The sequence below is a fragment of the Channa argus genome, chromosome 15, assembly GCF_033026475.1.
Source record: "Channa argus isolate prfri chromosome 15, Channa argus male v1.0, whole genome shotgun sequence".
In the NCBI taxonomy this organism is placed as follows: Eukaryota; Metazoa; Chordata; class Actinopteri; order Anabantiformes; family Channidae; genus Channa; species Channa argus.
In genome coordinates this window covers 20,130,478-20,155,685 of record NC_090211.1, presented here as the reverse complement: position 1 = coordinate 20,155,685, position 25,208 = coordinate 20,130,478, and the positions used below count along the sequence as shown (strand labels likewise).

The following is a 25,208-nucleotide window of genomic DNA, read 5'->3' as shown; positions in this document are numbered from 1 at the left end:
AAAACAGAAAAATGTTCTGTGGTCAGATGAAACAAAAATTGAAATTATTTTTGGAAAAAAATGGACGTCATATCCTGCGGACTAAAGAGGAGTGGGACCATCCAGCTTGTTATCAACAGACAGTTCAATGGCCTGCATCTCTGATGGTCTGGGGGAGAATAAGTTCTCATAACAAAGGGACATTATACATCAGGAAAGGCTCCATCAATGCTAAAAAGAACTTAGAGGTTTTTGAGCAACATATGCTCCCACCCAGACAACTACTCTCTCACGGAAGGCCTTGGATATTTTAGCAAGACAATGCTAAACCACATACAACATCCATCACAACAGCATGACTTCACAAAAGAAGAGTCCGGGTGCTGAACTGGCCTGTCTGCAGTCCAGACCTTTCACCAATAGAAAACATTTGGTGCATCATCAATTGAAAAATCCAGCAACAAAAGTGCAGGACTGTTGAGCAGCTAAAATCCTGCATCAGACAAGAATGACACAACATTCCTCTCCTAAACTCAAGCAGCTGTTCTCCTCATTTCCCAGAGGTTTACAGACAGGTGTTTAAAGAAGAGGGGATGCTGCACCATGGTGAACATCACCCTGTTCCAACTTTTTTGAGATGTGTTTCTGCCATAAAATTCAAAATGAGCTAATATTTTCCATGAAATGTATAGATTTTTCACTTTCAACATCTGATATGTTCATGTTCTTTTGTGAATAATATCCGGGTTTGTGAGATTTGCAAATCATTGCATTCTCTTTTAATTTACGTTTTACACATCTCCCCAACTTCTTCGGGAAATGGGGTTGTAAATAAACATATGTTGGGCTAAATAAGGGAACCAACAAAACACAGCCAATGAAATTATTCTACAGTTGTGTATGATCTTGGAAAAGGTCCAATAAAAACAAAGCACTATCACCTGTATGAAATGGGTTTATTGCAGGTGTGCTGTACTAGGCTGCACTGTTTTTAGCTTGGGGTCTGATAAACAGGCTTGTGTTTCATGCCTGAACTGTTGGCACTTGTGTCCTTCAGTCTTATCCTGTCAAATATTTTAAATAGAACATTGCTTCACTCTAACGAACACTCTTTAAGCATCAACTATCATCAGTTGTTTCCTGTTCCGGTGCTGCATCCAATGCTTCTGCACTAGTAGGTAAAAGGTCAGATGGTTGTTGACTGACACGTACACGTAATAGTACAGCCCACCGTGTGACGTCAGGGTCCGTAGCAGGATTGTGATTGGCTGCCGGGTAAAGTACAGTCAAAACCCACTTTGGCTGCAGTATTGCAAAAATCCCGACATGCTGTTTGCAAGCGCGTGAGTTCCAGCGCTTCGCCGAGCCGAGCTGAACCAAGCCGAACCAAGTCTCCTGGACTTTGCATTCAGAGAAGAAGAAGAAGTGTTCGTCGACTCACACTGGAAGAAAGAAACTGTTATTTAAAACACCGAAGCCTTTTGTATTTATTTCAATATTGCCACTGACTGCAGAAAACTCCATTTATTTTTTCCTGTGTGTGATTGTATATTTATTTTTCGGTTTTTGTTTTCGTTGTTTTTTGTATGAGAGAGTGCACAAGTCTAATTTGCCAAAAAAGTAACACAAAAAATGGAGAAATCCAATTGTTTATCTCCGGACCGAAACATCCTCTGCCTGTTTGACGTGGACGGTACTTTGACACAACCTAGAGAGGTGAGCTCATTATTAGTATTAATTATTGTGTTATTGCATACTTACGTCCAGGTTAAGATGCAGACAGTGACAGAAAGCACAGTGTGTTCTCTTGACTCCTCATGCTCCCTCGGACACCCTGTTCATGTCTTAGGGCCCTTCCCTCTTTTTACACGTTTTACTGTTTATTCCACTGGTGTTTCCAGTCTGGTCACGTAAAGGTCTGATGACCTCTGGTGACTTATTCTGCCTAAACACACATGACACAATGAGTGTGTTCATATGAAGGAATTATCACACTTCTCTTTGCTTTATTGTTCCGTGATAGTCAGAAAGAGCTCATGTATAATGTTTAGGGAGATAAAGTTCCAACTTGTGTTGTTTTTATCACTTTCTTCCTTGTTCCTGTCTCACTGAGTTTGAATGGTTGGGTTCATTTAGGGTAACCGGTGGGTGTGCATCTCATACCACTGCCCAGATATTACATAATTCAGTCTCCCTAGTGAGCAGCTCTGACATTTTTCTACCATATGTTCAAAATTGGAGCAGGAGTCTGCGAAAGCTGATTGTGCAGCCAGGTCCATTGTTCTTAAGCCTCTGTACATCTAGTTCAGTAACATAGCGCAACACACATAATTAGCTTTTTTCATGGTGCTACATGTGTGAAGAAATGACTCACGTGTTTATTCTGCAGAAAATTGATCCACAGCTGGATGAGTTCTTCCAGACTCTGAGGAGGAAAGTGAAGATCGGCATCGTGGGAGGTTCGGACTACTCCAAGATAGCAGAGCAGCTTGGGGAGGGGGACGATGGTGAGAAGTCCATTTCCTCTCTAAAAGCCACAGATGGTTCTTACACTCTACTGTTTCATACATTCTGCATGGCCTCACAATTTCTTTTCAAAACCTCTGCTTAATTTGACACCAGTCCACAGAGAGTGGATCAGAATAATTTAGGTTTTAGGCCATTAACCCTGCTGCCTAGGGTACCAGACTCATTAATCCAATGTAACACAGCATCCATCTTACACTATTAGAAACCATAAAAGGGTATAAAAGGGCAACAACACACACCTAGGAGTTACTATAGTTCAGCCTTATCACCTCTCCTTCCGTTATCTGCCCCATGATGACTAACCACTATTTGTTATTTCATCATCTTTGTGATGATATGAATTTGCAACAGCCACCGTAAACAAAGAGTCAAAACATTAAACTTTGCAGATATTTAAACTTCAGTAGTTTCTTTATTAAATTGTGACTCCCAAACCCACACACTGCAGCACCAACAGCATTTCAGCTGAACACATACTGTAACTGTTGAAAACTTGTCTATAAGTAAATAGTAGGCTACACCTGCACTGTAACAGTAACTCAGCATGGTTACAGCACTATAGTTTAAAGGGAAATATTTATCTTTAGTAACACATTATTTGCTGGTGCATATTCTTAATACAACATACAACTATTCAGGAAATTGCGATGTATTAATATAATAGTATGTATTACACTGTGACTCTGCAGTTCATAAAGTGATAAAAAACAGTACCAGGTATGCTGTTTGTGTTCCAAACTAATGTCACAATTTCTGCCACCTCTGGCCAAGAACTGCCAAGTGAGGCTAAATGTGATACACACAGTCGCAGCTGATGGTGTTGTTGCTTCTGCATTATGAAGTTATGGAGTTTCACTGCTGTTGGCAGAGAATATACAGGCCGAAGGGCACAGGAAGGTCAATGAGGTTAAATTTGGCCTCTGTGTCACACACACTGTAATGTGCTACCAAGCAGGCTGTTCTGTCCCTCTGTGTTATGTGACGTTTAATTATGTTGACGTCTTTACTCTCTTGTAGTAATACACAAGTTTGACTATGTATTTGCTGAGAATGGGACAGTGCAGTACAAAGATGGGAAACTCCTCTCAAAACATGTAAGTGAAAATACACTTTTGATGTTCTGACACTGTCAGAACATAAGCAGAGTAGATGACATTTATTAACAGTACATTTTTGACAAGTCCTGTGAACTTCATAGTTTTCTTTCAAATTGATACACAGGAGAAAGTTTTTAATCAGTTTGACCACAAACAACAGTATAGACTATTTTAGTGTGTTTTTATCTTGGCAGGCCATTCAGAACCAGATTGGTGAGGAGCTGCTTCAGGACTTGATCAACTTCTGCCTCAGCTACATGGGGCTCATCAAGCTGCCAAAGAAAAGGTGAGACTTTGACTAAATCACACAGCAATTATGTGCTGTTCACACATACAGATTCAGAAAGCTAGGACAGCAATGGCTAATGTTCCATGTGAATCAGATCTGCATTAAGCCCTGTGCCCCCCCGCTGAGATTGACCGATTCAAAAAGCGCCCGCTTACAAAGATCCAATTTAATGTGAAAATCCTCTAAATAACCTCCCGATGAGAGCTAATTGCTCTCAGTCATATTACTGTAGAAACAGAGGCTCAGAGTTAATAACTCATCAAAACATTACCAGGACAAGAGAAAGAAGAACAATGCACGAAAACAAATTGTCACCATTATTATTGTCGTCAGCGAGATGGATCAGAAACCAACTGTACAGATTGAAAAGAGGACAGATACTGACAGCGACTTTGTATCTGCTTGTGTGACCATTAGTCCACCAGTTACTAAAACCCCCAAGAGGACACACACACACACGTTTGACCTGCATTCCTGGTATGCAGGAATGCTGAATGTCTTTAGTTATTAGCACTGACATGTCAAAGCAGAAACAAATGTGCCCATTGGTGATTTGGGTAGAAAAAAGTGAAGCTCAGTGGTTTTATTGAGGGCAAGGTCCTGTTTTACACATTAGATTGTGTAATAAAATCCATTTTCTGCTCCAATTACACGTTAACAAGGAACCCATCTTCTAAGCATGCATCCTTTTTAACCATGTCTGCAGGGGGACATTCATTGAGTTCAGGAATGGAATGCTCAATATTTCCCCCATCGGTCGGAGCTGCACACCGGAGGAGCGCATGGAATTCTCTGAAATCGACAAGGTAACATGTTACCAATACTAAGTTGTAGCTGATCACAAAAAACGGCGCACAAAGGCCATTTCGTTTATGTCCACTCACAATTATCCCTGAAGCTGCATTCAGACCATTTGCATGCACTTAAGTAACCAAGTCGGTTTTCTTGGGAAAGCTGATTTTTTTATTTGTCATTTAAATGTGAAATCTGGTGATTAAGGTGGGCGATTGAGAAACCCGATTTCCCCAGGTAGATTCTCCTGTAGATTTCCCATTTCTCTGCTGTGTATAAACGTAATCAGGTTTCCAATCAGCTTTCCAATCAGCTTTCTCCAACAGCGAATGTGCATGACAAAAGGCTGCAGATGGGGCAAGCAGCTGAGTGAATGAGGGGGACATGATAACAAAGCTGTGTCTGTAAACATAGATTTCTAGTGACAGGGTTACCTCAGTGCATGTAAACACAGTCCATGTTGTCCTTTGGTTAACGTACAATGCAATCAGATGAGAACCAAGTCTAATGTGATGTGTAGTCTCTGTGGGTTAGTGTTTCCATCTCATATCTTTGTGTATGAATTGTAGACCAGTGTTGTCAGTGTGCTGCTGTATGTAGCAGTTAAATCTGAAAGAGCCATTTTGCCTAAATTGCATGAGTGTAACGATGTAAAGATTATTAATATGCACGGCAGTCAAATTCAGCAGCTTAGCTAAGAGGTGATTTTACATACTGTATCAGTCACTCCATTTTTCATGGCGTACCCCCTCTTTGTCTCTCTGTCCTGTGACATGTGCTCAATTGCGCAGAGGGACAAGACAAACAATGCTGAGCTTTCAGGACAGATTAACAAGCTGTCCATTGATGGCTGACAGAGCCAGGCGATATGAAGGAAAAAAAGATATTAGCAGGGAAGCACAGGTGTAACCCCTCAATAATCTGCAAAATGCAAACAGCTGGACCCTCAAGAGTCATACATAAAATGATGCGTAGTCACATTAAATGAACACGATGATCGCAGCCAGAGTGCTAAATGAGTAACCAAGGCTTGTATGTGCAGCAACAGCACTTTGAGCTGAAATGCATTTTCTCCACAGAGAGAGAAGATCAGGGAGAAGTTTGTTGCTGCTTTGAAGGAGGAGTTTGCTGGAAAGGGACTACGGTTCACTAAAGGTACGAAATCTAAAAGCTGTAACTACAATAGAATAACATTTAGCAAGGATATTGACAGGAGCATTTAATTGCACTTGTTTTAATCAGGTAGAAAAATTGTAAAAATGCCTTTTGTAGGATAAGGGGAAGAATTCACGAACGAATTCATGAACCGAAACACAAGTAATTACAGTACAAGTCTGTGAACTCACAACCAAACCGTGCTTTGTTACAATCTACCCACTGAGTTAACTTTGACAGGTGTAAATTACTGTGCATTTGGGAAATGTGGCTCAACAGGTGAAATACCTGATACCTAAGGTGGCATAAGGCAGCATAGACATGACTGTAGTCTGTCTCTGAAATGAGTGTGACCCCACATCTGTCACTCACTCATGTCTGAATCTGGTATTGCCTGTGTTATTCTCTTCTGTCCAGCTAATTGCCTTTTGTAACCTATCATGGAAATATAAGTATTAATAACAATAAGAGAGCAGCATGTTATTTCTTCCCAGGTGTTGTGTGAGTTTTCTCAGTCCACCCTGATTTTTTCCCACAAAGAAAGTCTCGCAGTACATTTACATGGACTTAAGTAACCAGGTTACTTATTTCTCAACTGTCATCTAAATGGGACAAGCTGCTTCCTGAAATGGAGGGTAGAGGATGACTGTGTTCCATTTGAGATTTATTTGATGCACAATATTCATATTTAATAGCTTTGAAAATACAGTGCTAAGAGTGAAGTCAGTTTCACTTCATGAACGCAGAGTAATATCTTTGAGTAATAGTGGTCTGACCAGAAACAACTATTTTGTAAGCAACACCTTCATTCAGAAGGGAAAACAAGCACATTAATTTTCTGTCTTCCTGTTTACAGTAATGTAGTTTAGCCACAATCTGGTTCAACAATGTATCTGTTTGCCATCTCCTATCTTTGTTTACATAAGAAGACCCCTCTCTCTCTCATACTTATAATGTAAGAGGACCTTGTGCTGGACATTGGAACTGTTTGTTAACACACACACACACACACACACACACTCCCTCTGGCAACACAGCAGCAGTAAAAGGTGAATCGGGTATTTGGTGTTTGCTTACGTGACGGATGAGGTGTGAGCCTCTGCTGATGATGAGTGAAGTGGAACAGACTTGTTTTTCCTCATCTCTGGCATAAAGCCTAGTGACATTATTTCCTTCTATCTGCATTAATGGGTGTGTGTCTGTTATTAATTCTTAGTGAGCGTTTTTAATGAGTTAATCGCGTGTCAGTCTTTCTGTTGTGTAATACACAATTCTGCGCACTCAGGTTGCACAGGTTCAGTGCTTTTAGCGACGTGCAGCCGTGGCATTTGCTGTGGTTTTACTGTTACATCTGTTGAGTCTAACATTGAGAATGTAGCGTTTACAGGATGCGCAGACCTTTAAGTTATTTGTTTGCCTTTCTCAGTGTTTATTTCCTGCATGTCTGCCTGTGTTAGCTGATAGTCCTGCACTCAAACCCTGTGATAGGTGCTATATAAACCTGACGCTCTGTCCAATCTGCGCTTAAGATGCAGAATGGAAGGGACACTCTGGTTCTATGAGACTGAAGATTTGAGGTAAAAGCTATTTCCTGTATTGATTTTTTTTACCTTATTAAATGATATTATTCACAGAGGAGGAAATATAGTTAGAGAAATATAGGGCCTCACTATCCCATAATGTATTTGCTATTTGCACAGATACTGATGTTCAAAAAAATAGAATTCTTTGACGGTTCCCTTCGTCAGGTTTTACAAGACATAAGACAACACACAAATAAGGCAAAATAAGTATTTTATGTCAGTGTGAAGCAACATAACCTACAAAAAGCTCTCACTAGTCTAATAAGTGTTCTGATTCATATCATACGAATATGTAATTAAATACTTTTAAAATCTGTGTCCTGACATGTTGAACATTGATTCACTCATGACTCATTCCACATGTTGTTTTTTAAGCTGGTTGCTGAATCTGGCCGAGTACTTGTTGAGTGAAGTTATACACGCAAATCTTTGCAGCAGTTCCTCTGCTGTGGTTCAGGGGTGAAAACATCAGGCAGGGGGATGGGCTAGTTGATGGCCTGGGTTGAAGGTGTAAGGGTGGAAGTGTTCAGAGGGTGTGTGAGGGAAGCAGCTCTGTGATTGGCTGGCTGCTGTTCAGCTGTTGCCTTTGTTTCTGGCTCTTTAAACCCTCCAGTTGAAAGACAAGTAAAGTTAAAAAAAAAAAGTATGGTAGAAAAGGGGGGTAGAAAGAGATAGAGATATGAAAGGGAAGAACTTTACAGGAGCCTCATTTCCCAGTTTACACTTCATTTAACTTACAGCTGACCGACAACAGAGGAGAGTCAATGCTGGACGATGTAAATGCACACAATGTGCAAATTCAGATCCCGAACATAGAAACTGCCCGGTTGAATATTGGGTGTGTTCATGTGGTATTTATAAATTTTCCGTCTTAACTATCAGAACAAACAAGTCTGTCCCTGCTCAAGCTAAAAGTCCCCTGTTGACCGTGTAAACAGTGTCTGTTTTGCAGAGCTGAGCACAGCTATGGTTTGTTGCTCAGTGTAAACACAGGGAAAACTGCCAAAGGGAAAGTATTCAGCAGCATATGGAGCATACTAATTTATTCATTTTGTGGTGCGAACACAATGTGAACACTGTTTTATTTGCTCCTTGTGTTATGTAAAAGAGATTTTAATGAAATCAGAAGATCCCACTCTAAACCCTGATGTGTCAATTTTTAGAAACATTTCAGAACCAGCAAAGCTGCTTGTAGTTTCTAATGCTACACACTTATGTTTTACATCAGGCCATCTGACATGCCTGTAACACAACCCCAATAAAGATGCAACAAAAGTGATCAGTGCACATGCACTGTGTTATTTCTTCCCAGGTAACTTCTCATTGATGCATAAGTTAATTGATATTCAGATAGCACCAGAGCTTTTCTTGTGGCATAGTAAGTACAGTTATTTTCCACAAAGAAAAACGATGCAAACCTTTGTTTTTGCTAACCTGATCATGCTCACTGTGGATTTTATTTCCCATAATTTACTTAAGACTATGTCTGACTCTTTTTCTTAGGATGCTTTTACCGCAAAATATGTAAAATAATAATTTGGTTTGGCCCACTGATATAATTAAAGCATATTTCAGCAGGCTGGTGGTTTTCTCTGTGGCCCACTAAGTAACTATCTGGGATGTAGGGATTCATAAAATCGCTGTTTTCACTATGTCTTGTTACTTGAAACTTTTGAAATGAAGGAAAGTCGCACCCCCCACAATCTCTCACTTACCTAGGGATGTTATCTCAAGCCTGAAGCTTAAAAAATTCACAGATTTATTTTTTATGCCCTATGTTAGTAGTGATTTCAGAATTGCAGTATTTAATTTTGTCAGTTGCATGGTGAGGTTAAAAAATAAACCGAAAAAGACGTGAATGAAAAATGATGACGATGCCCTTGTTTGTCATCATCTTGTTGTAGGTGGACTCATCAGCTTCGACATTTTTCCAGAGGGCTGGGACAAGCGACTGTGTCTAGAGCTGCTGGAGAGTGAAGGACTGAACACCATCTACTTCTTTGGCAACGAGACCTCAGATGTGAGTTATTTTTGTTTGCGGAAAAGTTGGGTGCAGGAGTTTGCCTTCATATCTGCACACGTGGATAAGAAACAGCTGCTGTTTGTAATCCAATGATTTTCTCACCAGGGAGGAAACGATTATGAAATCTTCAGTGACCCACGGACTATCGGTTACACAGTCTACTCTCCAGAAGACACAGCGAGACTTTGTCGAGAACTTTTCTTTGATGCTCCTCCACATGAGTCTTGATGCACTGAACTGCTCCCAGCCCTGCCCCCCTTTCCTTTCACCCACAAACCCCTGAAGTCACACCCACAGGCCCCTGCTGGTAAAACAACCGGCTCTCTGAACCCACAGTTATAATGAACTGCTGACAGGTACAACTACTGAACTCCATTGATTAATATAATATAATAATATGTCCGTGTTTAATGAGAATGGACAGCGGTGGGGTGCTTTCACTAACTCTGTTCAATAACTCCGTCTCTTTTTTAATAAAAAAGGGGCCGTAACTGAGTAATCGTTACATCTTCATGTGTATTGAAGTGAGGTTGTAATCCTGTGCCAAGATGTGTTTGACTTCACAGTCATGTACATGTATGATATGTAGCATGTAAATTAAATTAACCAGAAGGCTTAAAGAGATTCTGCAGTGTTGAACATGAACACTCCAGATTACCTAGAGTATAAAATGATGTTTGTCTTGTTAAACACTAAGAGAGAAAGAGGTGTAAAAAGGTGATTCAGCTTTTTGCTGTGAGTCCATTGTCAAAATGTCATATTGTATGAATGAATTGTTTAAGAAGATAAGGACCTTTCTTCCTCTAGAGTTGAATGATTCCAGATGCATTAGTGCTCTATATGGTGTTATTGATGGTTTTCTGTGTGTTATCGCAAATGCCAAATGTGTTTTAACCTCTCAAAGCTGCTGAGAATGACAGAGGGATCTTGCCTGCATTTCTTGTTTTGCTTCGCTTAAATGCATCAAAGTCTATAAAGAAGTTCTTTATACAAACTAGGACATTCCCGACCCGATGAAATGATCTTAACCAGTGAATTAAGCTACTGTGACCAAGTGACTCTACAGACCTTTTTCTCGTCAATATGTCAGTTTTTATGTAAAATATTTTTACAAGCTGCATTATGGCCTGCATGCTGCATGTCGGAGCCTCTTGTCTGATTCCTTGTTTAAATTTTCCACTGCAGCTCAAAGTGTTTTTAAAAGAAATTTGAAAATTGACAGCTTGATTTTCCAATATGTTACTGTTCTCTTTTATTTTCACGATTCAGAAATATCAAGACTCCCTGATGACTAATCAATATTTTATAATATATCTGCACTATAAACACTCCTTCAAGCGGAAAGGTTCTGTTGCACATGATTTGTCAGTCATTTATGGATTAATAAATTAGGTCTTTTCAATTCATTGCAACAAATCTCTGGTGACATCATTTCACTTAACATTTGACCATAAAAATGTTTGTTTCTAATGGAACTCACTCCAAAAGTCAAGGCTTTATGAGTAAGCTAGGGGATTTTTAACCTTCCAATGTTCAGTGTAGTGGGTGGGAGGGATTGTAAACTTGGATAAGGGAGTTGAGGTAAGGAGGAGCTGTTGAGTCGACCAGTCTGCAGGCAAGAGAAAGCGCTTTGAGCCACGCATTGGTACGAGCAGAGATCTGAAGAGTGGTGTGACGTGAAATTTTTAGCTAAACAAAAAACATGCTGCTGGATTTGGATTCATTTCAATCTCTTAAGGCCCAATTAGTTGGGCTGCATATTCTGAAAGGTAGGGTCCGATCTTTCTGATGTTGCAGAAAGCCAGTCGGCCCAGATTTCTGACAATCACTGAAGACCCTATGTTGATGCTGTGGTCTAGCTGGGAAGAGGAGAACTTGGAGCTGAAGATGTCTCTCTCTCTTTCATCCAGGCAGAGATGTCAGAGAGACAGGCAGACATGCATGATGAGACAGTTGAGTCATCCAAGCTGTGTGTTGTCAGCATAGCAAAGATACAAAGCCATTTGAGTGGATGATAGACCTCAGGAATGTCGTATGGATAAAAAAAGAAGAGGACCAAGAAATAAACCCTGCCATACACCGGTGGAGACGCTGTCAGAGTTGTTATCCTCTAGTTTTCTTGTATTCAATTAGTTGCTTTCTTTGGACAACCACAGCCTGGTTGTGACCCAGTTTCTCTCTCCACAGTTACATGAAGACAGTGTCAGAGGACAGAAGATGCACAATGACACTGAGTAATGTGGACAGAGCATGTGTAAAGTCACAGCTTGTATTACTTTCCTGGCCTGTAGATGTTGCTCGTTGTGCAAATACATTGTGCAGTCGGAAGTTTGAAAGCCTTTTATTTCAACTATTTATTGTTAAAATGCGGTAACTTTTCATGGCAGCAGGTGGCGCAGGTTTGACGGGAACTGCACCTCTGCAATAGGGACCTGGTTTTAGGTGCTTTACATCAGTGTTTGCTCTGCGTTTTTCTGAACTTAATGCAATTTTATTCATTCTTTTGTCCGTGGAAGTCAAATTGATCGTAATAAATAGCTGTCAAATGCAGAAGTGTAGATTTAAATGCATTTCTATCTTGGCACTTCTCAAGCAGCATTAAAATAATTATGCTCATGAGTCTTGAAATAAACAAAAGGATGGAAGTGAGATAAATTGTCTTTCTAGCCTTTTTTTAGCCATAGCTCTTATTTTCCAGAGCTGTGCTTATGCACGTTAAACTTTCTAAATGACTGCTCTGCAGAAACCTTTTGGTTTTGCTGTTGTGAAAAGTTGGGACTTAACAAAAAACTCCCTGCACCTCCTACATTAACAAGACCCCCACAAACCACAAACCACAAACCACGCAGCCTTATCATTTGTCATATTCTCTCTTTATGATCATTCTGTGCATTTGTTTTTCTGTACATTTGTTGTGCACCTCTATCTTTGAGAACATTTTGTGTCTGTGTCGTTGTTTAGTTGTCGAATTATTATTATCTGGGTTTATTGGTGTGATTTCTTTTGTAAGACTATTTCAGTAATCCATCCATGGCTACAGCAGATACAGTTGATAATGCAAACGTCTCTTGCATTTCCATCACAAATCAACTTTGCCAAGACGTGATTTTTGAAACACCCTGCAACAAACATTGTGCGAATAAGCAAACAGATGTTCAGGATTTGCCTGTTTTCAGACCTGTAAATGAGTTAACACCTCTGGCTGTTGTCAAACTCCAACTTGTGGCTGTCTCCCAACCTGTTGGGCAGAGGTCAAAAGTGTCACTTCCACATGTGACTTAACAAAGCCAGCTTCTGCTAAATCTGTGAATGATAAAAGACTTTAATGTTCTTTCAAGGCTCAGTAGAAGTAATCATGGGGTTTGCCAACACAGCTGCTTGCCCACAAAAGAAAGTGCCTTTTGATGTGACAGAAATAAAGAAAATTTCATGTTGAATAAATGCAGGCAGTGACACCAACAGATAAGACATAATACATGTACCAGATATAATAAAAAAGACATACAGTGCAGACCATAACCTGAATAACAACAAACGTCAGCAAATATGATGTCAGGTAGGTCACCATCACATTTACAACACTCACTAATCACATGGATGTTGTTCCAATAATAAAAAAAAATTTGAAATTGTTGTTTTGTGTTTAAGCATTTCATGAGTCCAGGAGAAAACCTGGAGCGTTGTGTCAATTCTTATGGTGGAAGTTCAGATTTTTTCAGTGCAGGTTTTTGTGTGTTTCCCACAATATAGAGCATTTTATCAGAGGACACACGATATTTTAAATAAACAACCACAAACAACTGTACTTAACGATACAATCTATAAGATGCATTTTCAGGGAAATACCTGCAAATATTTTCTTTTCACACCCATGTAAAGACTTTTTTTAATCTTTTGAAATGTCAGTGCAGGGCTTTAAGTGGTCTGTCTGCTTCAGTCCAGGTCTCACAACACATTTATTCTGTCAAACACAAACTACATTTTTGACTTTTAACCCTTCAACTTTTAGCACTTTCCTCTTTCAATTTCAAAATAAAACATCTTCCTTTTTAGCTAAGGTCATGTTTCTAAACTGGTAGCACAACATGTCCTGTCAAACAGAAATCTATTTAGGGTGTTCGTTGCTTTATAGATTTCACCAGAAAACCACTGATGACTTACTGCTCTAAGGGGCTTTCTTACTATCTTTCTATCTTTCTTTCTTTCTCAGCATTTGAATCTTTCCAACCTTAGTTACCTTAACTACTTTCATCTCCATCCATTTTTGCAGTTTTAAAATTCTGCATCTCCAAAGTCTAAATTTGAACTTTCAAAACGTGCATAGACTGTGATAATAAGTCAGCTGACCCCCATATGCACCAGACATCAGACCCTGGAAAAAGTGGTGATGATAGAAGTGGATGGTAGCTGCAAAGAAGGGAAGTAAAACAGAATGTGGTTTTTCTCTCACACAGTCTACACCACATTGATAAAGACAATTTTACGTTGCACACACAGATCAAAGAAAAGTCGGGTTCACTAGCTCTTCCTGCTATATTTTTTCTAAATAAAATCCTAAAATCAATGGTGAGTTTCACATACAGAGTAAAATCAAGGTAGCAGACATAGTTTGTTTTTACAGTTCTGAACAGACTAACGGTTGTGAACGGCAACTACAGCTTAATTATTATTAACACTTGGACACTTTGCTGCGTAAGTAAAACCAGAAAAAAAAGATTTGAGTACAGAATGTAAGATATTAGTCCCACTCAGGTCCGATAAACCCCACCCAGTGCCGCCCAGCACCCCCCACCAGGCCCAGAGCTCAGAACCCAGAGCTGATGATCTGCCCTGACCAGGTCTCATGCTTTGTCCCTGGGTTGAGATGTGTGATCTTCACCTCCACCGCCTGCACCTTCAGGTTCTTGGGTGGGACTCGGCACACTTTGTATGTGACCTCATCGCCCTCGACTGGGACATACTCGCCCTCAATGCTGAAACGGAGAGAAAACAAAACTCAGCAACTACAGACAAAGCGTGAGCACAGGAAGTGCCAGCGCAAACCAAAATATAGCTACATCTGAGACACGTTAATATAAAGAGGGTTCTGACCTCAGTATCTCTTTAAACTAAACCAATACTCCCTGCAGTTTGCATTTGCAGAGTTAAAAAGGCTCTGGCAGTGTGCGCGTTAAAAAGGCAATTAATCACCATAGCAAACAGTTTAGACAGGTTCCTCATGTCTCATGAAATGCAGAGGACAGTCTGTCTCTGCAGTCATTGCTGTGAAAGGACTGTTTGAAACCTTCCACTGATTAGGACCTAAAGATTTTAAGCATTTGTGTCTATGTATCTGATAAAAAAAAACCTTTAGTAAAGTTTGATAAAGCCAAATTCATGTCCTGACCCAACAGCACATAGAGGTGAGGTTTTCATAAACCCACTAAGTTGTTTGAAGTTGTAAACAGTTCACAACTAAATACAATTTAGTAGATTTTCGCATTTATAATAACCAAATATAGGAGAATGCAATTCTGAAAACTATGTATTTCACAAAAACACAGCAGAAAAGATATAGCTGGAGCCTGTTATGAACTATTAATCTCCTGTCAAGAACAAAACACGAGAAACATGGATGATTTTAAAACAATCTAAATATTTGCAGGGTTGATCTTTGATAAAATTTGTCTTTGGTTCTGCTCTTGAGACTGAACACTCAGGTCAGAGACTGACTGATTAACAGGAATAGCTCAGCATAAGAAAGAAAGAGAGAAAATAATTGTATTTACTTTAAAGAAAGGAAAATCGATGCTAAACCATTAGCTTGTCTTTGCACAAAGACTGGAACAGGAAAACAACAGCTAGCCTGCCTCTGTAAAACATTCACAAATCGGCAAACCTACAGCACTAACTTCATGTGTCCTGTAAATGTTTGACACAGAAAAAGTGAACTCCCGACTTTCAACCAGCAGAGACCCTGGGAAGTCAACATCTCATCTGCTGAAGAAATATTTACACAGTCAACCAACAGTTGTAATTACTCAGCCTTAAAGGCTGAGTAAGCATATTTTTTGTATAAGGCAAACCATGTTCCCCGCTTTCCAGCCTCCAGTGTCTGTGCTGAGCTAATAAGCTGAGCAGGAAATTTGTAACATAATTAATGATCTACTCTGAGACCCACAATGCAGCTGCTTGGGTAACAGATACCTGTAAGTTTCACAAATGTGCTATTGCTGAGCTCTTAAAAACATTGTATTGCTCATCTTGGATGAAAGCAGCTGCACCGTCCTATTAGTCGGTGGTGCGTTTGTGTTGCTATTTCTGAATAATCACCCCTTTCTCTGCCGTACTTTTCGGTGTGTGTTCTACGTGTGATTGGCACTCACTCTGAGATGTGAACAAAGATGTCTTCGCCGCCATGGGACGGTGTGATGAAGCCGTGACCTTGTGACCTGGAGAAGTTCTTACACACACCCTTAAAGACTGGACCCGAGTGAGCACGTACTGTACTGCGGAGAGAGAGGACTCATTAATTACTCATCTCAGTGAGACTGTACACACAAAAACACACAGTTTACATTTTCTTGTTTGCTCCGGGCCCTTAGACCAGAGAAACGCAGAAGTGAGAGGATTCATAAAGGAATTGAGAAAGCAAGATGGAATCCACTCCAATGTACATGCTTCCTCACAATGTCACAGCACAGAGGGCGCAGCAATGCGAGAGTTAAACAGTGAACTATTCAAGCTTCCTTCAGTATTTAACACACTGTCTGTAAACCAGCTATGATACAGCAACCTGTCAGATCTGTGTTTATTATGATGTTCATTGGTAAATCACGAATCGTTCACACAAAGGAATCTGAAACTTGCTATTTGAAAAAACAATCCCTTTAATCGATTATTGCAGTGTTAGTAGTATTCCTATCATTTACCTTAAGTGACGCTTTTGTTATACCTATATTATTATTAGTGGATTATTATCCATTTTTAATGTTGTAGCTGGATATAGACCAGCTAATTCTTTCTATTTAATATATCTTAATTTTATTCTATTTTCTAGGTAAAGGAATTTTCCACAACCGGATTTGTATTATTACCATAAATTGATTCAGTGTAGAATATAATTTATGAACCATTATTCAATCACCCTTTATTTACCGGTATAGATCCATTACACAGACTGTCCTCTGTCATACTGATAAATGTGGAGAACAATGTACAATATGTTTTTATTGTGAACTGTATGTGAAGTATTTAAGTAGCATGAAATGGAAAAGCTCGAGTAAGTACAGTGTAGTTCATCACTTTGCCAGTGGTGGAAGAAGTACTGAGATCTTTTACTTACAGTAAGTAAAAGTAGTAATACCACAAAGTAGAAATACTCTATTACTCACTTTACTAAGTAAATCCTGCATTCGGGACTTTTACTTATAGAAGGTTTTATCAGTTTATTATACTTGAGCTACTAAAAGTTATACTACTGATTATGAACAACAATTATTTTATTATTTCATTGATGTTTGTTTGTGAAGCATTAATGTGTTTATCGATTGTTGCAGCAAGTGATGCAGCTGGTTGAAGTGGAGCTTATTTTATATAATGCTAAGAGTTTGGTGAATTTTGTCAGGACATCAGAAAGTATCCTCTTATCTTAATTTATGTAATAATGCAGCATAATTTATAGAATATGTGACTTTGCATATGAAGCATTAAGTACAGCTTGTAGTGGAAAATGGAAATACTTTACAAACAGTAACGTGTAGGCAGGTCTTAATTATTCTGCAGTGGAATTTATTTTCCAGCAGTCGGTGGTAAGTAAACTAAACATACGCTGAGTAGGTGCGGGTGCGTTTGGTTGGCAGTGGGCTGGGCAGGTCTTGATGCAAGGGTGGCTCCTTCCCTTCCTCCCACACCTGGCTCCCCTCCCTCAGAAAGGGGAAGGAGAGGGTGAGATGAGCATTGGGGGAGCGCAGCAGGGTCTCAGGCGGTGACGTGAGGCTGGGGTCTGCCATGTCGGACGTGACAGAGAAGAGGAAGAGGGTGATGTGGATGCTGTGTTGGATGCAGCTGCTGCTCCTCTGGCTGCAGGCTGCTGACGCCGCAGTCTGTCCTTCTTGTCTCTGTGAGTCTGCTCAGTGTGGGACGCAGGCGCAGCGGTTTTCCAGGTCAGCGCTGTCGCTTCAAGTCTGTCAGGAGGACTTGCTGTGAGGAGAGAGACCAGAGAGACAAGATCACAGAGTTGTCATGTGGCTTTAGACCTGAGGAGTGTTGAGAGGGGGCGTCCAGCCAGCAAAGCCCTGTTCAAGTCAGGAGCAATTTAAGGAGCCTGTGGAATAAAACCTTCATAATGTTCTTTACTTGACTTTTTTATTACATTTCTCATTTTTATTCATCATTGAAAAAGTCTTCCAATTAGGAAATAACATGGGGGGGGGGAGGGGGAACAAACCAACCCCTACTCAGTCAGGGTGAGATGTGTGGGGAACAGACAGGTGTATGTGAAAATGTTCCAAACTGAAAATGTTCCCCCTCCCCCACCCATCATCATTTACTGTCCAACATCTTCAATGTCTGTTCACATGCAATGTCCACCGGTAACAAATTTCAGGCAAAATACCTCATACTAATATAATTTTTATATTAACTGCAGTAGTGTCAGTCCAACATTTGTCATCACCTATTTAGAAAAATATATATAGAACTTTTTCAGCACTGTCTTTTAAAGGCAACCTATTTTAATGAAACATACATTATATTGACTGTAAAACAAGCTTTCTGATTAAGAAACATGTCTCAGATTTTACAAAGCCCCCTCACAAGCAAAGTCGTTTTCCCGTGAGAACTACATTTATATCAGACATGAATTTGGTGGAATGCACCTTTATAGTTTGTTCTTGACTTAGTTGGTGGGCTATGTGCATTCCTGTGAAATTGTACATGATTATAGGCCCCCCTGCCCCCCAAAGCAAAGTAAGTGGACATTATTTTGTTTTGTTTGGTGAAATGAACATAGTTTATGGGACACTATCATTGTACAGCATATATTTAGAACAGATTGTATTTTTTTGCTTTTTTTTTTTTTTTTTTCAGTTTTCATGTTTTTGTTGTAGTTCATCCAGTATGTAGTTTGGTTTCATAAAATCCTTAAGGGTGAGCTACAAAATACTGTATTCCAGTTTCAAACAGCAATAAAGGTCCATCAATCTTAATGACACAGAGCTCCGAATGTTTGTAAGTTTTGTCTCTATTAATACAAATGGTCTCTAATAAACCCACTATTCTGTACATATTGTAGATTTTTCGACGTGACGTCAGAACATCTGCAGAACGCTGCCTCCAGTGGTGCGCTCGTGACGTCAGAGCCACAACCCCGGTGTTACGCAGATCGTACAGGAGTACTACAGAAATATTATCATAGCGTTCCCACAGGGTGTGTTAGTTAAACACAGCGTTCGGGATCAGGATCAGTCCATCACTGACACACATTAACTGCAGCAGCACCTTCAGTCAGAGTGCACGCGTTTACTGAAGCCGCCTGCGGGAGAACATCTGGATGAGCAGAAACAAGGCTCCAGAATTAAAGGGGTCGTGTCTCCTCTGGCCCGGGACGAGCCTGTTCATGTCCTCTTATTATGGAGGAGCACAACCAATCTGCTTGTGGGGAGTCGCTCCTGACACGTCGCTTCATGCACTTCACTTTCCTCACAAAGCTTTAGCATCAAATCCCGGAGTTGATGCATTTTCACTTCCCTGTTTTTAGTTCAGCAAAACACTGGGACCCTAAGAAACACGCAGCGCTCCATGTATCAAGCACATCACAAAACTTGGCCAAAAGCAGGGAGAGAGGTCCCTTCACCAGGACCTGGGGGCGGTCAATGGTGGACATGCTACATGGACCCGTCCCCATCATTGTTACAAATAAACAAAACCAGCTGGTTTATTGTTTATCGATTATTCTATCGACCACGCAATGACAACAAAGCCACGCTCACACACTTTGCACATGACAAAAATGTTACTTACTGCCTCAGCTGCGCCCTTAGAAGGTGGACTAACGAAGATCTGCGAGTGCCAGTGTGCGTTTCAAGTCTCTGGGTTTTATATAACGAGCAATTAAATAAATAAGTCGAGTGGATCCGCGCATACCGACGGAAACCCCTGATGTGACGGCGAGGGGGGGGCTGCTGAGCCTGCGCAGCTGGCGGAGATTCCGATGGCGTGATGCGACTGCGTGTGTGTGTGTATGTGATTCACAGAGAGAGAAGGAAATTATGATTTTTCTAATTCCTCGCCATGTTTGTTATCTGTTGGGATAATAGTGCTCAGTGCAATTTCTTGTCGTTGTTCACACAAACACTGTGCTGAACTGTAGAATGGACTCAAGCAGTGCAATGACTTTAGTATTATGAAAGTTCATCTTTCATCATACACAAAATAAACAAACCAACAAACTGCTCTTATGCTGCATGCGAGACAGTTCTGCAGTGAAATCAAACACACAGCAACGTTATTTAAGCCTGTGCCGGAGCTGAGCTGTATGTGTAATATTTCTACAACGATGTATTTTTGTTGTGAAGTGCGCAGTCTGACCTAGTTTCACAACAGAGGACTGGGGGAAAAACACAACATCAAACCGGCGGTGTAGCTGTCACATGGAAGCCACACCTCACACCTCGTTTCTGACTGCAGAAGTGTGTAAGAGAGCAAATAGACCCAACATTAAGCGTGTGGAGCTGGTACACGCGCGCGCGGGCCTGCGCCCTTTGCTGTCCTTGAAAGTGTAGGATTTAACAGCTGCCCACTGATCCTCCTTCACTTACTTCCTGTAACCACACAAAATTACAACTTCACGGATCACAACAGCACATGCTGGTGATGCTTTTTTTACTAGAAAAATATATAAAATCACAAGCGAGTCAATTAACCGAGGAGGTTTGCACACAAACAATGTAATATTTAAAATAAAAAGTTAATGTTTACGTTAACACATTTCTGCATTATTTCGACCTTGTTATCTTGAAGTTGACCTTTTCTAGCTGAATGAGTTTTTGGGTAAAGTGTCAGAAATGTATGAATTAAACTACACAGTGTGTTGATTATGGAGGCCTTAGGTAAACTTGGGCTGGACCCCTTCAGAGGTGTTCAGAATATTATGAAGCGAACTTTGTGTATGTAAACTCAGGGGACAAAAAAAGGGCCAGTACCTGTCATTTTTCTGCAAACAAATATTTATATAAACCTTCTAATTAAAACTCTGCCTTATTTCTTTCATCCGTAAAGTCCAGCAGTGCCCACACAAGTTCTCATATCATTACAAAAAATGTTTATTCATCCACAACGCATTTTAAACTGAACACATTTTGAGCCACTAATGACAGATGTTGTGATTCTGTCTCTTAACATTACCCTAAAATACAGTTGGGAGCAAAAGTCTACTTTGAACTTCATTTTGAAATGAAATGAGTAGAAAATAAAAATAAATAAATAAAAATAATTATTTTTTTCCAAATCAGGATGTATTGCACATTCAGCTCATACTAATGTTCCTCCTCAGAAATCTGTATATTTTTACTTAGTTTGGATTATAAAAGAACATTTGTACTAATACAAATGCTCTTTCATCATCAGAAGTAACAAAAATGGTCAAAGACTAATACTGTCTTTGACCACTAATTTTACTAAAACCAAGGTTTTAGTAAAATAATGAAAATTACATGGTGCAAGTTTGCTTCCCCCCTTGATACAGTAAGTAAAAAGTAACATTTCTGATGAAGCTACGTTTGTAGCAGCTGAATGTGCATTCAATACAATTTTGATGAAAATAACTCACTGTGGCATTTTTGCAATTTAAACTTAAGGGAATGCAAACATTTGCACCCAACTGCAGTTTTTACAAAAAATTACTACTTGGTTTCATTTGATTTGTGGTTGAAATCTTATGTGTAATATGCCACCTGAAACTGCAGATTCATCAACCTTTCTATAATGTGGTCAGGCTTAATCCAGGATTTACAGTCAGCCATGGTTTGATAATGACCTCTACAGCAACAGTATGTCGGTTCAGTAGAAAGCTGTTCCACATTTCTTCTGCACTGAAACAACAGGGTCCCGTGTCTCCAGCTAAACGCCCCTCAACTCTCCAATCAAGCATGATGGCAGCTCAGTCTGCAACACACAAATAGTCTTTTCCTCCCACTCAGTGCTAACTGTTCCACCACGACAGCAGTCCAAGCCCCGGCTCACAGATGGTCCCCTGAAACAAAAATGTATAGGGTCAGGATGGACATGATGCTGCATTTGTTTTATTTCTTTAATCATAATTAATTCAATAATTTTGGTTGATCAATCCTCTTCTCAGCTGTGTGGCCTTTGAAAGCTCTTTGTCTTAGCCTTCCTGCACCTCATAAAGCTGATCAATGTTCTACTTTATGAATGTAGTGAACTTATAAGAGCCAAATCACAACAGCTCATATGTCATCTTTCTATAGGGGAAATCATCCCAAGTGGACATGTGGTTAAGCCAGACACACAGAAAGGCTGCAGACATTGAGCGTGTGAAGAACAGGAGGGTCACAAACTGCAACATTATCCAATGTTACATAATCCTACTCTGCATCAGTAAAGAATACTTTTAACCTGACAGAAATGTGACTGGACTTCTGAGACTAAAGCCGATGATTGTCAGTTATAAAAACCTGCCAACATACAATAAGAGTTGATTTTGAACATACACATTAAAAGAAAACAGATTTGAAGAGTTTCCCCTAGATTTACTATTCTAAGAACTGGAACCAACATATGTTCAGGTGGATTTATTCAAAACATATTGGCCCAATTATTTAGTGCCAATGTGGACACATCTGTGTAAGACTAATGTCATCTCATAATGATGACTGCTTAATCTACTTACTGATTTTCCAATTTTATTTTTATTTAATTTACATTGAACAAATCCTCTCAGGGCTGAATAGTACAAACATGTTTACTTTAATTACCTATATTATACTGTCTGGTTAAAAACCAAAAAGTGTAAGTACTAAACCGAGTCACTGAGCTTCTACCATAATTCTTTGTCCACATTTCTCACCAACACTCAGAGGAGGTTCGGTACGAGACAGATTTGTTTTTCCCTTAAGGAAACATTCAGTGTTGAAAATGTTGACCAGGAGCTGTGATGTTTAATGACAACCTACTTAACCTGAATCTACAAACTGTTGCATCAGCTTTAAATACCTTTGAGTGAACGCACAAGCCTTCAAACACGCCATGACGGAATTATCTGAAACTGTTTAATCCTTTTTAGTAAAACAAATGTAAATGTATGTTAGTCATGAGGTGTGTTCTTACAATCAGTGTGTACGGTGCCTCTTTCTTCTCCCCGCTGTCTTCTGGTGGCGGCGCCGCCGTCAACTGACCCGGTTGAGCCAGCGTGTCTGTCTTTGTGGTAGCCGGACCGGTCGGTGATGTATCCACAAAGACTTCATCTGTGACCCTAAAACGTATTTCCTCTCCTTGGTCCATGTAGAGGTCATGAGCCCCTTCATCAGTCTCATACTCCCAAAGCCAAACCTGCTCTGCTTCATCACTGATGCTGCGGCTAAGGACCACACAGACACAAGCTGCGCACACACCTTCTCTGGAAATATTTGCAAGTAGGATTTGATTTGAAGAAAAGTTGTTCAATTAACCTTTTTTCCTTTACTGCAAAAGAAGTCCGTTTAAACTATTTGTGTGCATGTAGGATTAGACTCGTGAATCAACTTAGATTTGCTCTCTGCATCAGGTTTTGGATCTTACATCTAGCCCAATGTTTCATGCAATAAGTGTTATGACGCAAAGACTTTGAAAATTCTGATGAAGCAATATTAGTGTTGGGATACAATTTTGCTGGCTGTTGAAGTGACTCTGGTGGAATGAGAATGTCATCGAAGAAGCCCATCGTCACTGAAACAGAAAGATGCAGCGAGTGTTTACTACAGTACAATGTTCTGTTATAAAAAACGCTCTGTTTATATTTTTCCTTTGACGATACAGAAATGACTTTGCACATACATTTCTGGAAAAGGAATCAAACATGATGAAAAGTTAAGACACAAGTTACCATGAACTCCCTCCTGACTGCAGTACTTGATCTTGCCAACCAGGATCTCATCGAAGAAAGGATGGAAAACGACATACCTGAAGTGAACTGACACAAAAACCAAAAGGAAGAAAGGGTCAAATCAGCAGGAAGGAAGCACTGATGCATTTTTATACGTAAATGTAGGAGTATGATCATGTAAAATCATCATACCTTTAGTGTGTGAGGCTCCGTCCCCTGGGAATATGTACGAATCCTCCAGCTTAGTGATGTCGTATAAGCAGATGCAGAGGCCAACATTGTACACTACCTGATGTGATGAGATAAAGAGAAAAAAAGTACTTACCTGATTTGTTATATTCCCACTTTAAAACACAAAATAATCACATGCTAATTGTAAAAGGCTGCATTTTAGGCTCAGACGTTAGAGGACGTATATTAGCATCAGTCACATCACCAACACTGCAACGCATTCATGTCAGTTTGTTTACTGTAAAAGTTGGGTTTTGGGTTCACGGCTTTCTGAATATTTTTATGATCAAGCATAAGCGTGTAAAAAAATATATACATTAGATTATAAATTATTATGAGTATTAGGTTCCACCCTTTTCTGTTTTTGATGAAAATATAAAGTTTGGCAGCATCATCAGATAATGATTTGATGAACTCGCCACCTTTGACCAAACCCGTTTCTGTCATGTACTTTCTATCTAAGCACATAAAGGCCTGAGTGGTACTGATGTGTTTGTCTCTCCCATCTCCCCAGTGAACTTCGGAAGTTCTGTTGAAATGACAGCTGGGTTCCTGCCCAACTCACTGACCAAGCTCCTTCCTGTCCAGTTACTCAGTTTGGTCTGACAGGTGAACACTGTACTGCTGAGAATATTAAAAGCTTAACTTAAAGCTTAAGGACTCACTTAAACATCTCATTTTTCTGGATGAATTAAAACTGTGATGCCTTCAGGTTCACCTTTAAAGGTGTCTACAATGGTTTTTGATGCTAAAAACAATTTATAACGTTTATTTTGCTGCTACACCAGACTTTGAACTTGAATCCATTTACAGTTAAACGCACCTTGTTGGCCAGTTTCTTATTGAGCTCCTCGGCTACGGCCTCGTTGAGTTGTCGTTGAAAGTTCCACGGAGGGATCCGGACAGTGTCCACCATCTCCACCAGCACGAACATGGTGCAACATATGAGCAGGTAACGTTAACGTTACAAAGTCAGAGAGCAGCCTGGAGCTGTCCGTCTGATAACAGGACGGTTATATTAACGAAACATTTGGTGCGTTCCTCTCTAACGATAGGGAAAAAAAGTCAACAATTGTTCAGAGTGCAACTAACGAAGCCACAAACAGGGTAAACTAGTCATCTGCAACAAGACATGTCCATAGGCTCCACGTGACTATTTACGACAGGGAGCGTTTACGACATGTCGCAAAATTTAAAGGCACAGTGGACTTTTCCGCTGTTCATGAATATGGGCCAAAGACAGTTTTCTGTGTTTGTTCTGCTTTGTTTCGTTTTGTTTTGTCTTGTCTTTGGTCGCTGTGTCTTGATAGGCTGAAAAATGTGTGAAATTACTGTACTAAATTATGCTCATGAACCAACTTAACTGAAGCCAATTCCTTCACAAAACACCAGTTGCCCCACGATACTGTCAGCCTTAGAATTACACAAAGAAAAAGACAATTCATTCAGA

The 25,208-nt window shown here is 40.0% G+C and overlaps 3 protein-coding genes across 3 annotated transcripts; 1 reads left to right on the top strand and 2 right to left on the bottom strand.

The window, feature by feature from the left end:
* Window positions 1-1,414: 1,414 nt before the first annotated feature.
* LOC137100141 (phosphomannomutase 1) lies at window positions 1,415-13,081 on the top strand. The gene is made up of 8 exons (XM_067477776.1): window positions 1,415-1,695; window positions 2,369-2,486; window positions 3,526-3,602; window positions 3,800-3,891; window positions 4,601-4,700; window positions 5,766-5,841; window positions 9,329-9,444; window positions 9,553-13,081. The coding sequence occupies exons 1-8, from the start codon at window positions 1,612-1,614 to the stop codon at window positions 9,673-9,675; spliced, it is 786 nt and encodes a 261-aa protein (XP_067333877.1). The 5' UTR covers window positions 1,415-1,611; the 3' UTR covers window positions 9,676-13,081.
* On the bottom strand, window positions 12,754-19,610 carry csdc2b (cold shock domain containing C2, RNA binding b). Its single transcript, XM_067477778.1, has 4 exons — window positions 19,450-19,610; window positions 17,257-17,628; window positions 15,813-15,935; window positions 12,754-14,420 (listed from the first exon to the last, which is right to left on the bottom strand). The coding sequence occupies exons 2-4, from the start codon at window positions 17,436-17,438 to the stop codon at window positions 14,252-14,254; spliced, it is 474 nt and encodes a 157-aa protein (XP_067333879.1). The 5' UTR covers window positions 17,439-17,628; window positions 19,450-19,610; the 3' UTR covers window positions 12,754-14,251.
* Window positions 19,611-20,726: 1,116 nt separating this feature from the next.
* polr3h (polymerase (RNA) III (DNA directed) polypeptide H) lies at window positions 20,727-25,079 on the bottom strand. The gene is made up of 6 exons (XM_067477777.1): window positions 24,582-25,079; window positions 23,720-23,816; window positions 23,528-23,614; window positions 23,307-23,370; window positions 22,774-23,011; window positions 20,727-21,679 (listed from the first exon to the last, which is right to left on the bottom strand). The coding sequence occupies exons 1-6, from the start codon at window positions 24,690-24,692 to the stop codon at window positions 21,629-21,631; spliced, it is 648 nt and encodes a 215-aa protein (XP_067333878.1). The 5' UTR covers window positions 24,693-25,079; the 3' UTR covers window positions 20,727-21,628.
* Window positions 25,080-25,208: the final 129 nt, after the last annotated feature.